The sequence below is a fragment of the Lonchura striata genome, chromosome 9 (assembly GCF_046129695.1).
Source record: "Lonchura striata isolate bLonStr1 chromosome 9, bLonStr1.mat, whole genome shotgun sequence".
NCBI lineage: Eukaryota > Metazoa > Chordata > Aves > Passeriformes > Estrildidae > Lonchura > Lonchura striata.
The window spans coordinates 22455360-22473722 of record NC_134611.1 but is presented as its reverse complement, the minus strand read 5'-3'; the positions used below and the strand labels follow the sequence as shown (position 1 = coordinate 22473722).

Below are 18363 nucleotides of genomic sequence, written 5' to 3'. Positions count from 1 at the left end.
CAGTTACTGAGAGCATGGACATAAAGACCTTCATATATTACTCACTGTTTCATTAGCATATAATCGTTGGGACAATATGTTCTTTCTTTTTGGTTAACAGAAATTTTTGGAGAGAGGGAGAGATTGTTATGGAATCTTCCCTGGTTATTTCAGCCAGCTGGGCACAAAATAAAAGCAGCTTAAAGGGAAAAACAAACAAACAAAAAAACCACACAAAGAGCTGACCCAAGGGTCCTTGCTCTCCGAGGTGATGAAGTAAATGCTTTTAGACTTGTGTGATTTTTTACCAACTAATTTAGAAACAAAACCTATGCTTTATCTAATAATTCCCCTATCTCATTCCATTTAAGTGCAGCCACATCCTTATCGCCTAGCATCTGTGCATATTGTCTTGTTAACAATAGCTTCTTTTTTTCATCTAAGTTCTTGAGTCTTCCATTTTCCCCCTTTTCTCCCTTTTGAGAGTGGGTGGCTGCTATGGTAACTCAGAATTCCCCTCCTGCTTGAAAGTGCAGTCATTTTCCAACAGCTGTTTTGCTAGTATTTAGAGCTTTGTAGTGTTTGCTTCCATTACTTCCAGTACCTATCAAGAGAGATTTAGCAATGGAAATATTGAATGACAGTTCTCTCTACCCTGCTCCAAACACAGATACATTGCCTTTCTTCTTCAGACTTTCAGGTTTATTCTTTCCAGTGTACCAGTGTTTTCAAAATGAGCTACTGTAAATCTGTTCTGAAATCTCTAATTAATCTGGCTGGTGCTTGGATTTTTCCTTAGGTGTCTGCTCTGATCTTTCTGGAGATCTTTTTGTTTGTTTGTTTGTTTCTGGTTGAGTTGGGTTAGTAAGTTCACTGCGTCTACTTTCATTTCTTACCAGCACTGGAATTCACCCAGCTGAAACAATATTTGTTACATAGATATTAAGGCAAACACTGCAGCTTTATTAAACAGTATATAATTGTATAAGACACACTTTGATATACATAAGCTGACATAACCTGGACAATTAGAGGTAAATTTTGAAGCAGCCAAGTCTGCACATATTTAGTGTGTTTTCCACAATTGAGACACAGGAAGTAGAAGTCATGAGTCTTTTTTTGTTAGGATTCCAAAGTGATATATGGAGATTTATTCAGCCTAATCCCATAGATTTAAATTTAAGACTTGTGACTAACAATTATCCTTTGGTAGTGCAGACCTAGGGGATTGGTCATGGTTAGCTGTAGTTTAAGGGAAATTTTAACTCTATTAAGTTTTGCCCTTTTTTTGTTGCCGTTATTACATTGCACAAAAGCAGTTGGGTAAGATAGTGTTTGAACTTCGTGTTACTGCACACATTTCATGCTTGCTTTGGATTTGTAATGATAGAGGAACAGGCTTCATGTCTTGATAGTTGACACAGTCTGTAGGCAGCTTTTGTTGCTTTGTACTCTGAACCCTTGGCCTCAGCCATGACTTCAGACAGGACTAGCAGATTGTAAAGCCTACAAATAATATTTTCTTCTCTGCAGAACTTTTGTTTGGCCCATGATCATATTGTCTGCAAGGCTCTTGCTCCTGGCATTTTGCTGCATTGATTTTGCTGTTCAGCGTGTTTCTAAGTCACTGGGAAAAGACAGCAAGACAGTCTGGGTAATAGTGCTGGCAGCGTGGTGACATTCTCCCCAGAGACACTCCTTGATCCAGTTATAAGTGTAGGTGTAGTCTCGCCTGTCCTTTGTCTGAAAGTGCCTGTTAGATTCCAGCTAAATGGGCAGCTGGTGAAGGCATGATAGGCTTCTCAGACAGACTTAAGGGAGTGTTTAGGAAGAAAAGGACTAGCAGAGCCACCTCACTGAATTGACTTTGTTGTCTATTTTTTGTTAGGAAATTAAAGGGTTCTTCTAGCTGCCTTTCAGGAACAGTGCTAGGAATGTGGAATTTCTTTTTAGTATCTTGGTGCAGCAAGTATCCCTCAATACCGATAATAAAACATATGTCATGAGCTTCACAAAATGAGTGCATTGGTTTCTTTCAGACCAAATAATAATATTACCACTTGATCCACGAATTTGTCTAAAGACCTGTATAAATTTCATGTCAGTCAGCTCTTCATTATAATTCAGATCCTCAAGAAAACAGCCTTTGTAATAGGTGCCTTATGGTCTCGGTACAGAGAAAGATACCTCTTACCTTCTCCAGTTGTTTTACAGTTACAGCTATGGGGAGCTTATAGTGGGAAAATTAATAGTAAGGTCCAGAATTCTGGAGCTTTCTTTTCCTTTTGCTAAGCCAGCCCCTGACTTTGAAAGCTAATTTTGGTCTAATGTCATACATAAATAATTAGGTCAAAACATATAGAGAAAGCTGGAGGAGGCTTCAGAAACACTAAAAGAAACCTTCAATGGACAGCAGAAGGACCCAGATGATTCGAGAATATGACTTTGGTTTGCTCTAGAAATAGTTTGGCCCATTAATTATTACCAAAGGAAGCTTAAAAGATTTTGGATTGTCAAACTGAATTCTAATTAAACACTGAACCTGTTTATAGACTACAACAGCCCACTATTTTTTCAGCTTTTTGATATGAGTGTCTATTTTCTTGTAGGTCTGATGAGTAGTGAAAGTTCCTTGGGTAAAACATTTATAACATTACTTATATTATTTAAATAGTTCAAGATAATTTCTTTAATGCTAGCCCATTGTAAAAACAAAAGAAAACATGAGATAATTTATGTTTGAAGAGCTGTCTGGGATGGGTGCCTGTGCCCATTTCTTCCTCATTCTTCTTGTTCCCTTACGGGTCATTAGTCATTGATCTTTGTCAGTCTCCCAGTGTTTGCAAACACTGTCCATCTAAATCAGGGAGAAATGAAATAGCAGACGCAGGAGGGATCTTCTTACCTGCATCCCTAGGCCCCAGGCTGATGAAATCAGCAAGGAAAATTATCTTCCCTCCTGGCTGGAGCACCCAGCCTGATGTGTAGCTCCAGTGTAGCTAAAATGGGATTCTGAGACCTGTTACACCTGTGTTTGTGTGCTTAGATGTTGGTGTGGGTGGGCCTAAAGATAGCTGAAAGATGCCTAGAAAGAGCTTGCAGCGTAGCCCAGGAATCCACTTTGTTCTGCACTTTACACAGAGTTCCTGTTCTTTTCTTAACATGTTTTGGAATTATTTTATTTGTACTAGATTTAGGACAAACTTCACATGAGACTTGCAACCTGACACTTTTGAAGTACAAGCCAGTACAAGACCAGTACAAGCTAAATGCCAAGGGTATCATTGTTCCTTACACTGTGGCCTGAGCCAGTCACATCAGAAACTTCACAGGTAGCTTTGTCTTTGGTGGTGATGGTAATAATTTCTTTTAAATTCATATTTCAAACCCACTTAAATTAAAGTTTTTCTTTCAATTTATGAGGTTCTCTTCCAGCATGAATCTGTGGTTGCTTTTCTTCAGTGCTTTGAGTAGGGATTTGAAGGACATACTTGGTTGTAAAAACATTCAGAGAATTTCATGCAGAACATTTTTTGGGTTCAGCTTTGTATTAAAAATGTTAAAGTACTGCAGAATCAAGTATTTGTACTGTAATATGTTTTGTCTTATTAAAAATTGAGGTAATTTTCTTGGGCAATGACCAGTTGTTATAGATAAATGAAATAAGTCACTGTGACTTGCCTTAAATAAGCAAGCTTTTCCTTCTCAGAAGTCATTTCAATTAATATAACACAATACAGAATTAAATGCAGGATAGCTTTCTGCTAACTCCCTTATGTCAATTTTACCCAAGCTGTATTTGAAATTTGATTTTCTTATTGAGTATTAAAAATATTCCAGTGTTTTTCCTAGCACTAGCTGTCCTAACACATAGTGTGAGTGTGGATAATGGTGGTAGTATCCAGTAGAACAATGAGACTCCCTAAAACAGGTGGTTGCTGAATTCAGTGCAGTACTGCTATAGCTTGGAGAAAACCAGTGGGGCTAAAAAGCTGGATATTAAAGTTGCAGTTCTCTTATCACCTTTCCACATGGTAAGGGTAACTCACTGAAGACAGCTTGCAAAAGTACAAGTAGCTAAGATAAAAGAATAATCAGCAAAAACAAAAAGCAACTGTTTCTGAAATGGTCTAGGAAGAAGACAGGAGAATGTGGCTTGAAGATAAACCCCAGAACTCTTTTTTCCACACCTTTCCTTTGTCTGAATTAGTGGAAATCTTTCTACTGATTTCCTGTTCATCATATAAAGTACACTGAAGGTTTGTGTGTTGGACTTCTAGATGTTATTTGAAGATTAAGCTTTGTTTCATCCTCCAAACAATGGATCTTTCTCTAGTGTTTTGAACAAAAATACTGTTAGATGTTACTCGTTTTAGACCAGCACTGACCACTACTTCTTCACTTAATTTATGGTAACTACAACCACACTTTCTGAACTGCTTCTTGGCTCGATTGTTACAACACTTTGTAAACTGATTCCCTGGTTTCAGACAGTACAAAATCCCCAAACAAACCCAAAGGACTGCCCATTTGTTGGCCAAAGAAGTGGTACTGGTTCTTCAATGCAGGCTCATCTGTTTTCCTTCTCAGTCCAAAGTGATGGCATTGCAAATTCAGAAGTTCTAGGGAAACCCCATAGAAAATACTGGCATTCTTATTTTTAAAAACTTAGATCCTGTTTAAAATTTAAAGATTTAGGATTTCAGTGGTTTAATTACAGAAATATCTTCTGCAAAGAGTAGAAACTTCTTTTGTCAAAAATCTTGTTAGTTGAAGTATAATTTTTGGGGGGTGGGGAGGAGAGGCATTGCAAACAGTCTTAATGCTAAGTTTCAATAGAATGGGAAGTCAAATATTTGGTATTAATCTCTTCTATTGGCTCATCAGAGCTTGGAAAGTGCTGGGTTAAACCTGGTAGTCACTAATGCACTCTTAGGGCAGAAGAGCTGCTCTGTTATCAGGCACAGCTTTTAATTCAGTAGTATTGCTCAGGGAGAATTAGACTGCAGCAGGACAAATGGATTTCTCAGTCTGATGCATAAAACCTGCAGCATTTAGATTGGTTTGTGTGAAGCATGGGGTTGTATTAGTTCAGCATTGGTTGAAACTATTATTATATTCACTGGTTGAAACTATATTTATAAAAATAGATGCTGGAATTTAGTTCAGTTTTCACTGCTCTTTGACTCTTTTTTACCTTTTCACTGATTTTTGACAAATCACTAATTAGTCACATTAAGAAGTGGTGTATAAGAAGAAAGGTTTTTGCAAATTAAAGAAAGGTCTTTATGTATTCCCTTTCTTATTCTGCCTGGTAGCTTGTAATAGTACTAATAGTACTTCAGGGTAGATATTTTTTCTGTTACTGTCAACACTGCCCAGTGAAAAATCAGTCTCTGTTTCTATGTATTCATAAATAAGTACACAGACTGAGAGTAAGCAGATAGGATTGTCCAATTTGTCTGGCTTTCTGTAGTCCTTTCAGGTTCATGTAAAATGCAGTGTTGCTGTGTGGTCTGATTCTTTTTCTGTATCCCTAGGAAAAGGATGTGATGACTTTATCTACTACTACTTTACCTCCTAATTTCTTTACACCCTCCCCCACTCCAGGAAAAAAGCACCAAATACACATATTCTAGTCAAATAAAATACAGAGCTTTTATTCATCAGTCTTACACTTTCTTCCTTTCTAATTTTCAGATGTATATCACCAACACAGTGAAAGCCAGAGGAACAAGGCTTGCAAAACCTGTTCTGTGTTTGGGTTTAATGTGCTTGGCCTTCCTTACTGGAATCAACAGAGTAGCAGAGTATCGAAATCACTGGTCAGATGTAATAGCAGGATTTGTAATTGGAATATCTATAGCAGTGTTTTTGGTAAGTGTGTGTCTGTGTCACTTCTGTTTGGAAAAAAAAATCAATGTATAACATTGTATCTCTAAAAAAGCCTTCAGATAACTAAATAACAAAAGACACATATCTTAGTTTTCCTTATTAGTCATCAGTTTCCTTAGCAGTATTTACATACACTCGGAAATGTGAAGTCAAAAAAGGACCGATCCAGTTAACTCTTTTGACTTCCATATAAACCAGATTGTAGCATTTCAAACAGTAATTTAGGCAGCAAGGCCCACTTGCAGGACGTATATATTCCTCAGAATAACACATTGTTATGATTTCATGGATAAAGTATTAAATTCAATATAGTGGTACCCACATTGATCAGAGAATAGGGTAACATTTGTTTTTCTGGCTTTACAATAACTCTAATGAATTTATTTCATAGTTGTTCAGGTTTATGTTGAAATTTCATATATTCTATGTCAAAAAATTTTTCTTTAGCCTTTTCTTTTTCTGGAGCTTGTTCCAAAACCAGATAGTTAATCACAGTTGCCAATGACTACTGTCTGTGTCAGAAAACTATTTCCAATCTATTCATCACCTTCACTAATATCTGCAGTGCAAGACAATAGAATAGAATAGTCACTGCTGTTTAATGCCCATAGGTTTGTCTGCCTGGTAACTTGTAATAGTGCTAAATACACCTTTGAAGTATTTTTCCATGAAAACACTTTTGAGTTTGACTATTGGATCACAGGGTCTTGGTCTCAAGATCTTGGATCTGAAAGCATGGCTTGGCTGAGAACCTTCCCAGGGATGGCTGGGGGTGGGTGTTTCCACTCCTCGAGACATGCAAGGGTAGCTGCAAGTCTCCTTTAAAATACATCTGCTTGCATTTCCAGAGGTTCCCTTCCACACAAGGTGTCCAGTAGCATGACATAAAATTTAGTTGTGTTTTGAAGAAAATGCAGTTGGCAAACATTACTGCTCAGCTGAGTGTTGTAATTAGAAGCACAAACTGTTACACATCACATCATGAAGTCCCTGTGTGGGAATCTGCTTCCCTGAGCAGATTTGAAGTTACATTCAGACTGGGCATGGTCCTTGCCTTCTTATTCCCCTTCTTACTCTTCATTTGAGAAAGTCTTTTCTGATCAAAATTGAGATGGCGCTGGCCTTCCCAGGAATTTAAGGTTAATGCCATGTGATGCTGCAAGACATCTCTTCATGAGACTGATAATAATTGGTGTCCTGTTGTGCAGCTTCAGTAATGGATTATCTTTCAGAGAAGAGGTTTTTTTGGTTCTCAAATAATGCATGTACCAATAAATCGCTTGAAAGTCATTTGTCTTGAAATATTAATTAAGGATTTTCTGTAAAACATGAACTTCACATTTCAGTGTTTCTACTGTAAAGCTGTGACTAAAGTTGGTGTCATTTCTGCCTAATGATAATTGTCAGGATCAAAGCTTGAAAAAATGAGTTGTTCCTTAGGTATTCTGTTTATCTTCAAATCCCTTCTAGGTTGTTTGTGTGGTAAATAACTTCAGAGGACGTCAGCCAGAACATGAGCATTCTCATCTGGATAATCTGACCCAGATGCCCATGATCAGCATACCCAGAGTAGAAAGCCCTTTAGAAAAGGTAATGTCTGACTTCTTAAAAAACAATTCAATAAAACGTGGCTTTCCTGGAGGGATGATCACAAACTATCCTGAGAAGAGTGCCAAGGTAATCAGATTTAAAATAAAGAAACATGTCAGTGAAAGAGAAAGTAGAAAGGTATTAAATTCAGTGACACCCCTTGGGAGACTCTTCATGTCATCATTTCACTGGTGTAGCTGCTGCTAAGCCCATGGAGTCAGGCTGAGTAGATCTGAGACCATCTCCCCTTGTGTTCCTCAAGTAAATGTGATTAATACTCTGCCTGATAGTCCACAGAACATAGAATCTTAGAATGCTTAGGAAGAAGGTCTAACCCCTGGCCCAAGGGGCTTTGCAATTCAGGTACAAGTGGCATTTATCCTATCTGTTTGTGGTACATCCTCAGCCTGGTGTAGAGCATAGGATGCAGTCCCTTCTGGGTCAGTTGTGGGGATTCTGTCATCAGACACATGCTAGCCCTAGGACAGGCTGCCCACTTGGAAGTGAGAGTAGCAAGGGCCATACAGTAACTGCACTAACCCCATGATCTCTTGTCAGAGCACAGGGGATTTTAGACTAGAACATGCTAGTGAGAGTCTCCTGCCTATGCCAAGACTTTTTGCATAAGTATCACAATAACGTTTATTTTAGTTTACTGTGATAACCATTTATATTTTTTGGAGATGGTGTTGTACTATATGTTAGGTAAGATTGTCTGACTAATTTTATGAGCAAAAAACTACTGAAATAGATAACATAACCAAATACAGAAAATATTTTAGACATTTTTACCAAGGGGAAGCTTTGAACTAGTAGTGCGAAGTTTAAAGGAAGGCTTGCTTTTCTAATGACTGTATCTGTCATAATTCATTAAAATCCATTGGGTTATGTCCATATTTGAAGATGGCATTCCAGATTAATTCTGATAATTTTTTCATGTTCAACATAAGAAGCGTTTCCCAATCTGTCTTATTCACTTGAACGTGGTGGAAGTTGTTCTTTAGTAAGAATTGCTGCTAGTCTTGGGTTTTTTATTCCTTTCCTTGAAGGGAAGGAAGATTTCTTTTCAGAATGGTCTAACATGCCTTTTTGAACCAAATATGTCTAAGCTACTTCTGCTGATACTTTGTTCACAAGGAGGTCAGAGTCTCATTTGCTTGAACAAGCATTTAGATGATGAATGTGTATCTTCAAAATAATCCATTCAGTAAACTTTCTGTAAAATGTCAAAACAAAACAAGCAGTCATTTGGCCTGGAACATACCAAATCAATAAGAGCATGTTTTATTTACGTGCTAGGCTCTCATGCAATAGAAGCCATTTCTGTGGCTCAAAAGCTGTCATAGGTAATACATATACATTCTCTGGATATTGAAATTTAATTTTTTTTTTCTGGCGATAAAGAATTCATTTTAACTTCATGTTTCTACCTGTTTTGAGAACCTGGTTTGAGAACTCATGATCAACAGTGTTCTTTTCCTGAGACTTGGCCTAGTTTGAAATGCTGTGGGGAAAGCTATGGGAGAGTGGGGAGGATGGTGGCCGGAGTAATGTTTGCTCTGCTTGTGGATATCCACTGCCATTTGTGAACTGCCCAGGACTCTATTATGAATGAGCTTCTTTCCTTCTGAACCCATATTCTTATGGCAGTAGACAGTAGCTGTTTGCTGTCATGCAGCTTCTCTCTAGAGATTAGTTTTAATTACTCTGGGGACTGACCACAAAGTGATACCACTTGCTGAGATGTCATCTGTGTGTTGCGAAGCCATTTTCCTTTTCAGACAGAGAGGATGTGGTGCAAGGATGATAAGGTGAAGACTTTGCTATTGCTTGGAAATGCTTTCTTCTGTTTCCACTTGCAGAAAATTTAAAATTGAATTAGCAAAAAATTGATGAAGTTACTTACATTTGAGTGCTTTAGGTTTTGAGTTTCTACAGATATTTTTACCTTTTTTTAATGTATTTTTTTTTGTTTAATCTAAAGTTTTAGTTAGAAGATGGGCCCTGTTAAATAAAAGGCATTAAGAACAGTACTTCAGGGAACTAAGGTGTAAATTAAGTTAGGTATTCTCAATTAACTACCATTGCTACAATAATTTTTGAATTAGTCTTTGCTTCTTAACTCTCTTCTTATTTTACATCATTTGTTCTGGAGAGAGAGTGATGCTAAATAATTTGTGTGCTATTTGCCTCTTTCTCCTTTAGAGACGTGTTACGTTTCACTACATTTCAGTCAGGACTATTCCAGTTCGATATTCTGAATGCACATAGATTTACATTTTGCTCATTTTAAAACTTTTTTTTTCCTTATTTGGAATCTACAAGTTCTTGTACCAATATTAAAGACAGGATACTGTCAAAAATTAGCTACTGGGAGTAGCACAAATCCTGTCTGAACTTATCAAGGGGTAAGGCAATGCAAGTGGGAAGCAATGCAAGCGTGTGACTGGCACTAAGAAACAGTATAGGTATCTGGGATCAAGCAATTAAAACTCCAGCATTAAGGAATTACTTAATTAGAAATGCCTGCCAGATAGGATCCCACTCATGGCGATTTTGTAATATATTCACCTGTAAATGAGTAAGCACATGATGCATCATGCAGGCCTGGAAGCACATCAGTTTGCTGTTTCCAGGTCTGCTACTCGCTATTCCGGTGCTTTCTCCATGTAGAACAAATGCTCCTGGCATGCTCACCGTGCTGCCACTGAGTTCTGGTGGAGGTCTAGCTACATTTGAAGTGCACTTATATGGGCATAAGTTTTTGTGACACTCTGAATTGAGCTGCTGCTGCTGCTTAGTGACAAGGTTAGCTCACTGTTTGCAGGACATATCTGCTTCATTGTGGTGCATGCAATTGGTTTAGTTGTTCTGCATGGGTACCCATGCAGTCAAATGAGCTGCAGTTGCAGTGATTCTTGAGTGATCCTTACCAGGGCCTGCTCAGCAGTGTAGACTTTTACCTTAACTATAATCATCCTCAGAATTAATGAAAAGAATGAAAGCCAAGAAACCTCATCACTCACCCATCTGCTTCTTTTTCTCTTCTGTCTCTGACCTTCTTCATCTCTTAGAAGACAGCTGGTGTTTCAGTTAGCTGGCAGCCTCCTACTAAGAGGAAGTTCTCATCCTACCACAGTCAAGATTAGAGAGTTCTGTTCTTTTTCAGGAATTACTGAGAAATGGGGATATTCTAGATAGTACCTGGTTCGGCTTTATCCAAGTGCAGTCACAAACTATTTCCTGTTTCAGGGGAAACTGACATTTTTTCATGCAAAAATCACCTGAAATTGGCCAGGGCTTATGGAGATCTCCTAGCCATCATGTAGTAGCTTATGATTCTGCTAGTCTTATTTATTTTTTGTAAGTATTCTAGCTTTGAAAAAAGTCAAATACAAATACAACATGGAGCATTTCAGGACTAATGGAGGCAGTAGATAGAATACTGAGATAGAAGGTTTCAGAAGGAAGTGTTGGATTAGGAGATTTACCATTGTTCATCTTCTGTGAGATGAGATGAAATAATTACTGTGTCTGATTATCAGTGCTTTCTGTAGCTATTCAGTACTACTTATTTGCACAGTGGGTTCTTGGCAGTGCTCTGTTTGACAGCTAAGCTGCGTTTATTCCCCAAGGTACTGCTTGGCATTCCTTCATGCTGCTATTTGTCAGCAGTGCCCAAACCTTCCCAAACACAATCATTGTTTCTTGTTACAGTGAAGTTTTTTATACTGCCCCGTAAGACTGACTATCCAGCATGACTGGACTCAAAAGACCTAGGTTACGTGCTCTCTCCTTCTACCATTTCCAAGTTTTAATGATCATAAGCATTTGGAGTTCCTCTTGCAATATGTGACATTCTTGTTGCCCATCATATCAGTTTTTAGTCAGTGTTAACTGTCTCAGAAATCTTCTTGAGTTTGATACAGTAATTATTGTTCTATTCTGTATGTGCCAAAGTTAGTGATGGTGATAAAACATTCTAGCAATAGTAAGTGTAGATATTGCATGAATTCTGCTAGTGTTTTTAAGACTGGGAAAGCTTTCCTCCTCAGAATTTAAGGAGTATTGTTTTTTTCTATTTACTCCATTTTGATTACTCATGAGATACAGAACAGCTTCTTCATAATGCAGAAAATTTTAGTTCTCAATGTTACTGCTTTTTTTCTTCATCTTAAGCATGTTGGTACCAAGTCTTCAATTGTTACATGCCCTGGTGTGCTCACGGCACCATGGCTTAGGGGGCCTGGCCTCTCACTGAGCTCACAGCTAAAAGCAAAATACAAAGATGCTTTAGCTCATCATACTATGGGCAGATGTGGGATAGGGTTGTGTCCATTTCTGTTGCTTCAAAATATTTCAGTTGAGAGGTCTCCAAATGCTGTAGTGCCTGATGTCCAAAAGCATTTGTAGGTGTCCATACTTTCTTCTCCAGGATGGTTTGCTGGGAACCCATGTGCTTACATCAGTTTATAGGCATTTTTTGGCATAATCATTCTCTCTTGATAATACAGTCTGTTAAGTGAGATACACTGCAACGTTACTTCACAAACCATACCACACATACCACAAACACATACCCAGGAGAGTCAGCATATAAAAAATCATAAGCAGTTTTGTTTCAATGTCAAACATTTGAATTTGTAGTCATGTCCTATTCTTCTGCTTAAATCTGCTTCTGGGGGATTGTACAAGAATTATTTCTGATTGAATGCAAACGGTGATCACTACATCTAATACTCAACTAAATGAATACTTAAACATGGGAAGTGGAACAATATATTCCGTGTGACCTCCTCAAACGTGCGTGTCGTAGGTGTTACAGAATCGAGGCATTAGTCACAGTCAAGAAGACGCTTTGCAAGGAGCCTCCCTCAGAGCACGCATCCTTAGGCTCTGCTCGTGGCTGCCAGGGACGGAGCGCCGCGAGCCCCTTGCTCTAAGGCAATCGCGTATGTGCGCAGGAGCCTTCTGTGCAGGCTGCAGGGCAGGTCCACCTCCGTGCCTCCTGCTGCTCTGAAACGCTCGTTTCTCCAGTAAGAGCAGAAAATACACTCTGCTGACTCAGAATTGTATGATAACATTATTATTATTGTTTGATCAACTATCATTTGCCTAAGTACTGCAGTAGTATTTTTCTATTTAATGGACTCTACTGTGGGAAAAATTACAAACAATTTTACAAAGTCCTGTTTTCAAAAAGGGATGAGTCTTCTTTTAGGATGATGACTATTTTTGAATGTTCCTAACTGTATAGATAAGAGCAAAGTAAAAAAAAAAATCTAAAAATATTTAATATATATAATGAAAACTGCAAATCACCAAAAGGTTAATGTATTTTTTCAATGCTTTGACATTATAGCATTGCTTATCAACAGAAATTAATTAAAACTTAACAAAAGATATAGAGTTGTGGATCATTTCCCCCAGAAACCTGCACTCAAGGCTTAGCCCTTGGCTTTACCTTTTTTGTTAGTGGTGTGAGAGCACAATTATGATGCATGCTTTGCTCACCAGCCTGGTACGGTCCTTTTAGAATGGACGGTACAAATGCTGGTCTGCCTGTCTGTGAGACTGCTGCCATTGAGCAGACCCTCAGCATTTCTGATTCTTTTGAGAGCTTTATGGAAAAAAATTTCCCATGACATTGGAGAAGCTGAGGTTTTGTGCATGGTTTTTTGCTTGTCTTCCTGCATCTGTGTGAATCTGTTTGCTGACAGTAGTTAGTATCTCACTCTGACCCTTGTCACAGCAAATCTAAGCAGAGTTAAAAGAGTTGAAATGTAGTTATTCCAGAGAGATGCTGTTTGTTTGGGCTTTTTTCTGCAGAGTGTCAGCAAGGCTTATTTGTAGTTTTGCCTGAGATGGTAGCATGAAAAAGCATGAGTAACCAGACAGCTGCATGAATCTGTATCAGTGATTCTTGCCGTCAGCAAGTGATTAATTTTGACCTAGTTATGCATCACCCTGCTGAGTCCATTGGAAATGAATTGACAGGCCTTCAGTAGGGTCCAAATCAATAGGTCCATGATCAGCAGCTTAGCAGTTGTCTTTGAGGGCTTATTGAGGAAGGAGGATTTTCTTCTGTGTTATTATCTCCCATGCTCTGCATGTCTTCCCAGGATGGTGACCTGCTGGTTTTGGAAGTATGGCTGGCAGGAGTGTGAACCACATTTTCCTTTCCCTAAATAATCATTATCCACTCTTGAATTAATGCCACATGAAAGAGCATTTAGTTCTCTGCATCACAGACAAATGTGTGTCACTTAGAGACAGGGATGGCACGTAGCAGGGCTTGAAAGAATTGATTGAGATGAAGAGAAATTATTTTTTCCCTCCAATTCCTCATTTTTAGACCATCTTATGAAAAAAGTGAATAATTTTGGACTGAGGATTTAAGTTGACAGGATGACTTTTGAGGTCTAAATAAAATAAATACTATGAAGAAAATGTCATCATAGCCTCACAGCAACTCCAGAGACATTGAATTTGCACACTGTATCATCTTTTGTATACTCGAAAAAATAATTTGGTCAGCCAAATAAAATGCTTGGGGTTGTTTTTGTTTTTTTCCTAAATTAGGAAGTCTAACTTTTCATTTCTTCTGCAGAATAAAAATCTGCAAGAAATTACATTTGTTACTATTTTTTACTGAAAACTTTTTCATAGAAAGTTGCACTGTTTTTTTTTTTTTCCTAGTGCTTTTTTAAAAAAATCTGGTCTGGTTTAATAATTATTGTTTATTTAAAATACATAAATTCTGTTTTGGGGAAGAATATACATGATGCTTGCTGTTAAATGTTGAAGAGTATTCTTTTATGAGAGCTGGCATAGAATACAGCAAGAACATTGCTAGAGCTAAAATGCATATTGTAGGAGAGGTGGAAGAGACCTTCACCCCTGGACGCAGTACAGTTATGGCACAGTGAGAGAGGGAGCAAAGCTGCCAGCCTGGCTTGGAGATGGGGCCATAAGGGGCAGCTCTCCAATCAAAGCATTTCTAATTTCTTCTCTCTAATGTGAAAAAGCAAAGATACCTGCCTGTCTGCCCCTGCTAAGATTGATAGACAAATATTCAGGCAGTTTAAAGAGGAACTGAGAAGTTAAAACTTACATGGTGGACATTGTTTCTCTCTAGCACTTTTTATGCTGTGTGATAAGAGATTTTCCAAGACTTCCCTTAAGCAAAAAATGGGAGGTCCCACTCTCCCCAAGTTATCCACATTTCCCTCCTCTTCAGCTCACATTTCCTCTCTTCTGAGTTTAATCTCTCCCAGGAGACAAAGTGATGAAAAACTCTGCAGTGCTTTGCTTGGTGTTTTACTCTCTGTGCATTTGTTGCTTGGGAACAAAGACATGGCTTAACATCAAGGTTCCCTTTACTAATTTCACCATTGCATGGTTTGTGAAAAATGGCGACAGTCAAGGTTACAGTGTGCAGTCAAGGTTACAGTGTGCCCAAAGGGAAACACTTTCTCTGGGTCCTGCACATCACTCTGTGGTTGCCTTCCCTTTCAGATGTTATCAGAGTCACTTGCTTAGATTTGAGTATAAAAAAAGTAGCCAAACTCTTTGGGATGCTGCAGGGTTTCAGAGTTGCACATAGAATGTTTGTGTTCCAATATACATCTCAGTGTTCCTAAGAATTGTCCCACTGAAGGAAAGAGGAAAATGTTCTTAGCTTTCAACTGGACACTAGTGAGTCTGAAAAACAAAATTTGAATATGAGTTCTTACTGACAAATGCCACTTGATTTCAAGCATTTTGCATCTTGATTTGGTGCCATTGAGCTCATGAAGAGAAGATAATCTTTAAAAAATTAATATTAAAATTGTATTTACACTGAAATAGAGTATTATAATCTGTCAGAAACTGTCATTTTAATTTCTAGGAATTTTTTTTCAATTATGAATAACATAGCAATAAAAGTACAGCTAACTCAATTATTCACATGTAATTTAAAATTAAACTTAATTTAAAACAAGCAAAAGCCATCTGAAATTAAAATATAATAGAACCATCACACATAATTACTTTATTCAGCATACTTCCCTATTCAGTCTTTCAACACTTAAGAATTGCTATGGGATTGAGTGAGAGCAGTGCAGTGAAAATTAGTTTTATTTACATCATCCTTCAGTAGTCAATCTCCAAGTACATGGCTGCCCTTCAAACCCAGGAGGCAAAAGTTTTCACAATGGTGACTGCTGTCTGTGTGGTTTTGTGGTTTTTATCTGTTTGTTTTTCCTTTAACTCGTAGAACCACATCACGGCCTTTGCAGAAGTCACATGATGTTGACGCTGAGGTATATTCACTCCACTGGACTTCATCTCTTTTCACAGCCCACACATGATATTTGCAGTGTATCAAAAATAAGAAATTTTTAGAAGTCCTATTTCTGACTTGATTTTTACATCACTAAAATGATACCAACATTTTGAAGAATTCTTAAATATTAGAACGTCACTTTACTTTCTAGCAAAAATATTAACTGTTTACTTTTATGATGGAATGGGACAAACTGAGCACTAAGTATCTGACATTACCCTCTATTTTGGCTTCTCATTGTTTTCAATGGTTCATGTACCTATTCCAACAGTACTTTGTATTTTGATTTAACTTTGATTTTTAAAATCTACATTTTTAATTCAGCATGAACATGTTTCCATTTGAGGCAATTTCAGTGTATAAAAACTAGACAAATATTATGTTCTGTATGAAAATGCTGTTTGCACATTGTATTACGCTGTATTCCATGTAAGATATCATTCAAACAGTATGTTATATGTAAGACTGGTGCTTCTGCTTTTGAAGAGAAAAAAATGCCAATTTTTACTGTAATAAGTATTGTATCATAATTAAAAGTTTATTTATTTGGATATTTTCCTGACATAATTGTAGTTGAATTGTTGTTTTGTAGTTCTTGAATGTCTTGGATGACATATATGTATCTAGGTTAAAAGAAATGAGAATAATTTAGAGAGTTTGATCTTTGATATATTCTTTATTACTAATAATATCCCATGAAAGGTTAAGGGCTCTGTTCTTAGCTTAGCATATCTGATGGGAAGCTGTGCTATTCATAAGTCATTTAATCAAATTACTCAAGGCAGCCTGCATCTTCTCATGATTGTTATACTCCCTGATACTATACTGGGAGAATGGGTGCTAAGATAAGAAGAGGGTCACCAGCTTAATGAGAAAAGTTCATCTGAGTGTCTACTCTCCATTTTCATGGAAAACTCAAGGAAAAAGCAAAATGGCTCAATTAATTTTTTTTTCAGCCTAAGTGACCAGGACAGGCAGACTTTATCTCTACAAAAATTTTTATCTCTGTTTATGTTTGAGACTCATATTCTTAAAAATAGAAAAAAAAAATCCTCTGCCAGTCTGCATGGTGTTGACAAATTGATTTTTCTTCAACACCAGCCAGTGTTACCATATCTCTGTTATTGCTGTGAATATTCAGATTAAGCCCCCCCCCTCCTTTGGAAGACTGTGCTGACTATTCATAGTGAAGTTGTTCTATAAAAATTGAGCACCAATTGGATCTGAATATTGTAAATACTGAAGACATTCTTAACATGTGCCAGACAGTATCCTTCTGGCAAAAGCTGATAAAATGCTAGCACTGTAGAAACAGTGAGAATACTATTGGTCAGTGCAGGCTGTTGAGCATTTTAGGCCTTAAATTTTCCAGAGTTCAGTGTATTTCCTGTGCATTAATCACTGTTAGAGTATGTTTGAAACACAAGGATGTAGAATCAGGTATATTTTTTCTGTGATGAATTCTAATGCATTCTCACATAGTTATCAGGTAATGCCTGCTTTTAGTTTATGTTTTAACCTCTGCTTTCACTAAAATACAACTACCTAAAGAGTGCTTGGCAAACAGGGCAAGGCCAAGTCATCTCTGAGTGCAATAGAGCATATGCCACGAAGTCATTGTGCTAAGCTGAGAATGAAGAGATTGAAGAAATATGTCTGTGGGGAGAAAATACCTAGAATAGAGTCCTTAGCTACAACTAGGTTACTTAGGTGATTGAAAATCCACCTTTATTAGACTATCAACTGTGTTTACAAAATTGTAGTAGATCCAAAGTTTGTATCACCGTGTTAAACTCACCCTGCTCTTAGTCTAGCTAGTTAGGTTCCAAGGTACTAATGATTTCTCTGTGTGCAGATTTAAATGAAATGTTCACTCATTTTTGCATGGTAGCAAATCTGCATTTTTTTATATCTGATTTATAAGATTACCAAGAAATTCTTTTATGTTAAAAGAGATGACTCTTTTTCAGTGTACTGTATATCATCAGCTTGTAACTGGTCTCTTTCTCAGGATCTTTCCCAGTCAAATATTTGGGTTAAAATTATCATACTATCTCTGTGAACCAGCAGTGAGAAAACAAAAAGAGAGACACTCCGCTGTATAATGTATTTTTAAATAAAATAATTTTTCATTCATATGTAGTGTATTTTTTTAGGTGTCTGCTTAACATATATTTTGGTTGATGGTGTGCATGTAATGAAATTATGATTTTATGTGAATTGCATTTGATGACATATTTTCATAATTAACCAGAAATCCCCACGTTATGGACCTTCCCTTAGAAGTGGTTCTGGTGAACTTGAAAAGCATGAGAGGAAGAGCTGTATTGCAGAGTCCACAGCCTGTTGGGGAAGGACTCTCCCCAGAATGTGGACCAGCCAAGCTCCAGACACTGCTTTGATTAATTTTCAGAAAAGGCAAGAATTTGCCCTCCCACATCTGTGAGTCTCAAGTGCCCCAAAATTTGGGTATTAGCTCTTACATTCTGGACCCAAAAAAGCCTTGAGCAGGAGCAGTTTTACCAAAACTGTTAAGTTGGCACTTTTGTACTAAAATGGCTTTTTGGTGA

At 37.5% G+C, this 18363-nt stretch overlaps 1 protein-coding gene across 1 annotated transcript in view; it reads left to right on the top strand.

Annotated features, from left to right (window-relative positions):
* Window positions 1-17929, top strand: part of PLPPR5 (phospholipid phosphatase related 5) — a 43864-nt gene extending 25935 nt beyond the window's left edge. The window contains exons 4-6 of the mRNA XM_021525397.2: window positions 5680-5856; window positions 7345-7464; window positions 15725-17929. Coding sequence (XP_021381072.1) covers window positions 5680-5856; window positions 7345-7464; window positions 15725-15757 — 330 coding nt within the window. The 3' untranslated portion in view covers window positions 15758-17929. The remainder of the gene's footprint in view (window positions 1-5679; window positions 5857-7344; window positions 7465-15724) is intronic.
* The last annotated feature ends 434 nt before the right edge of the window (window positions 17930-18363 follow it).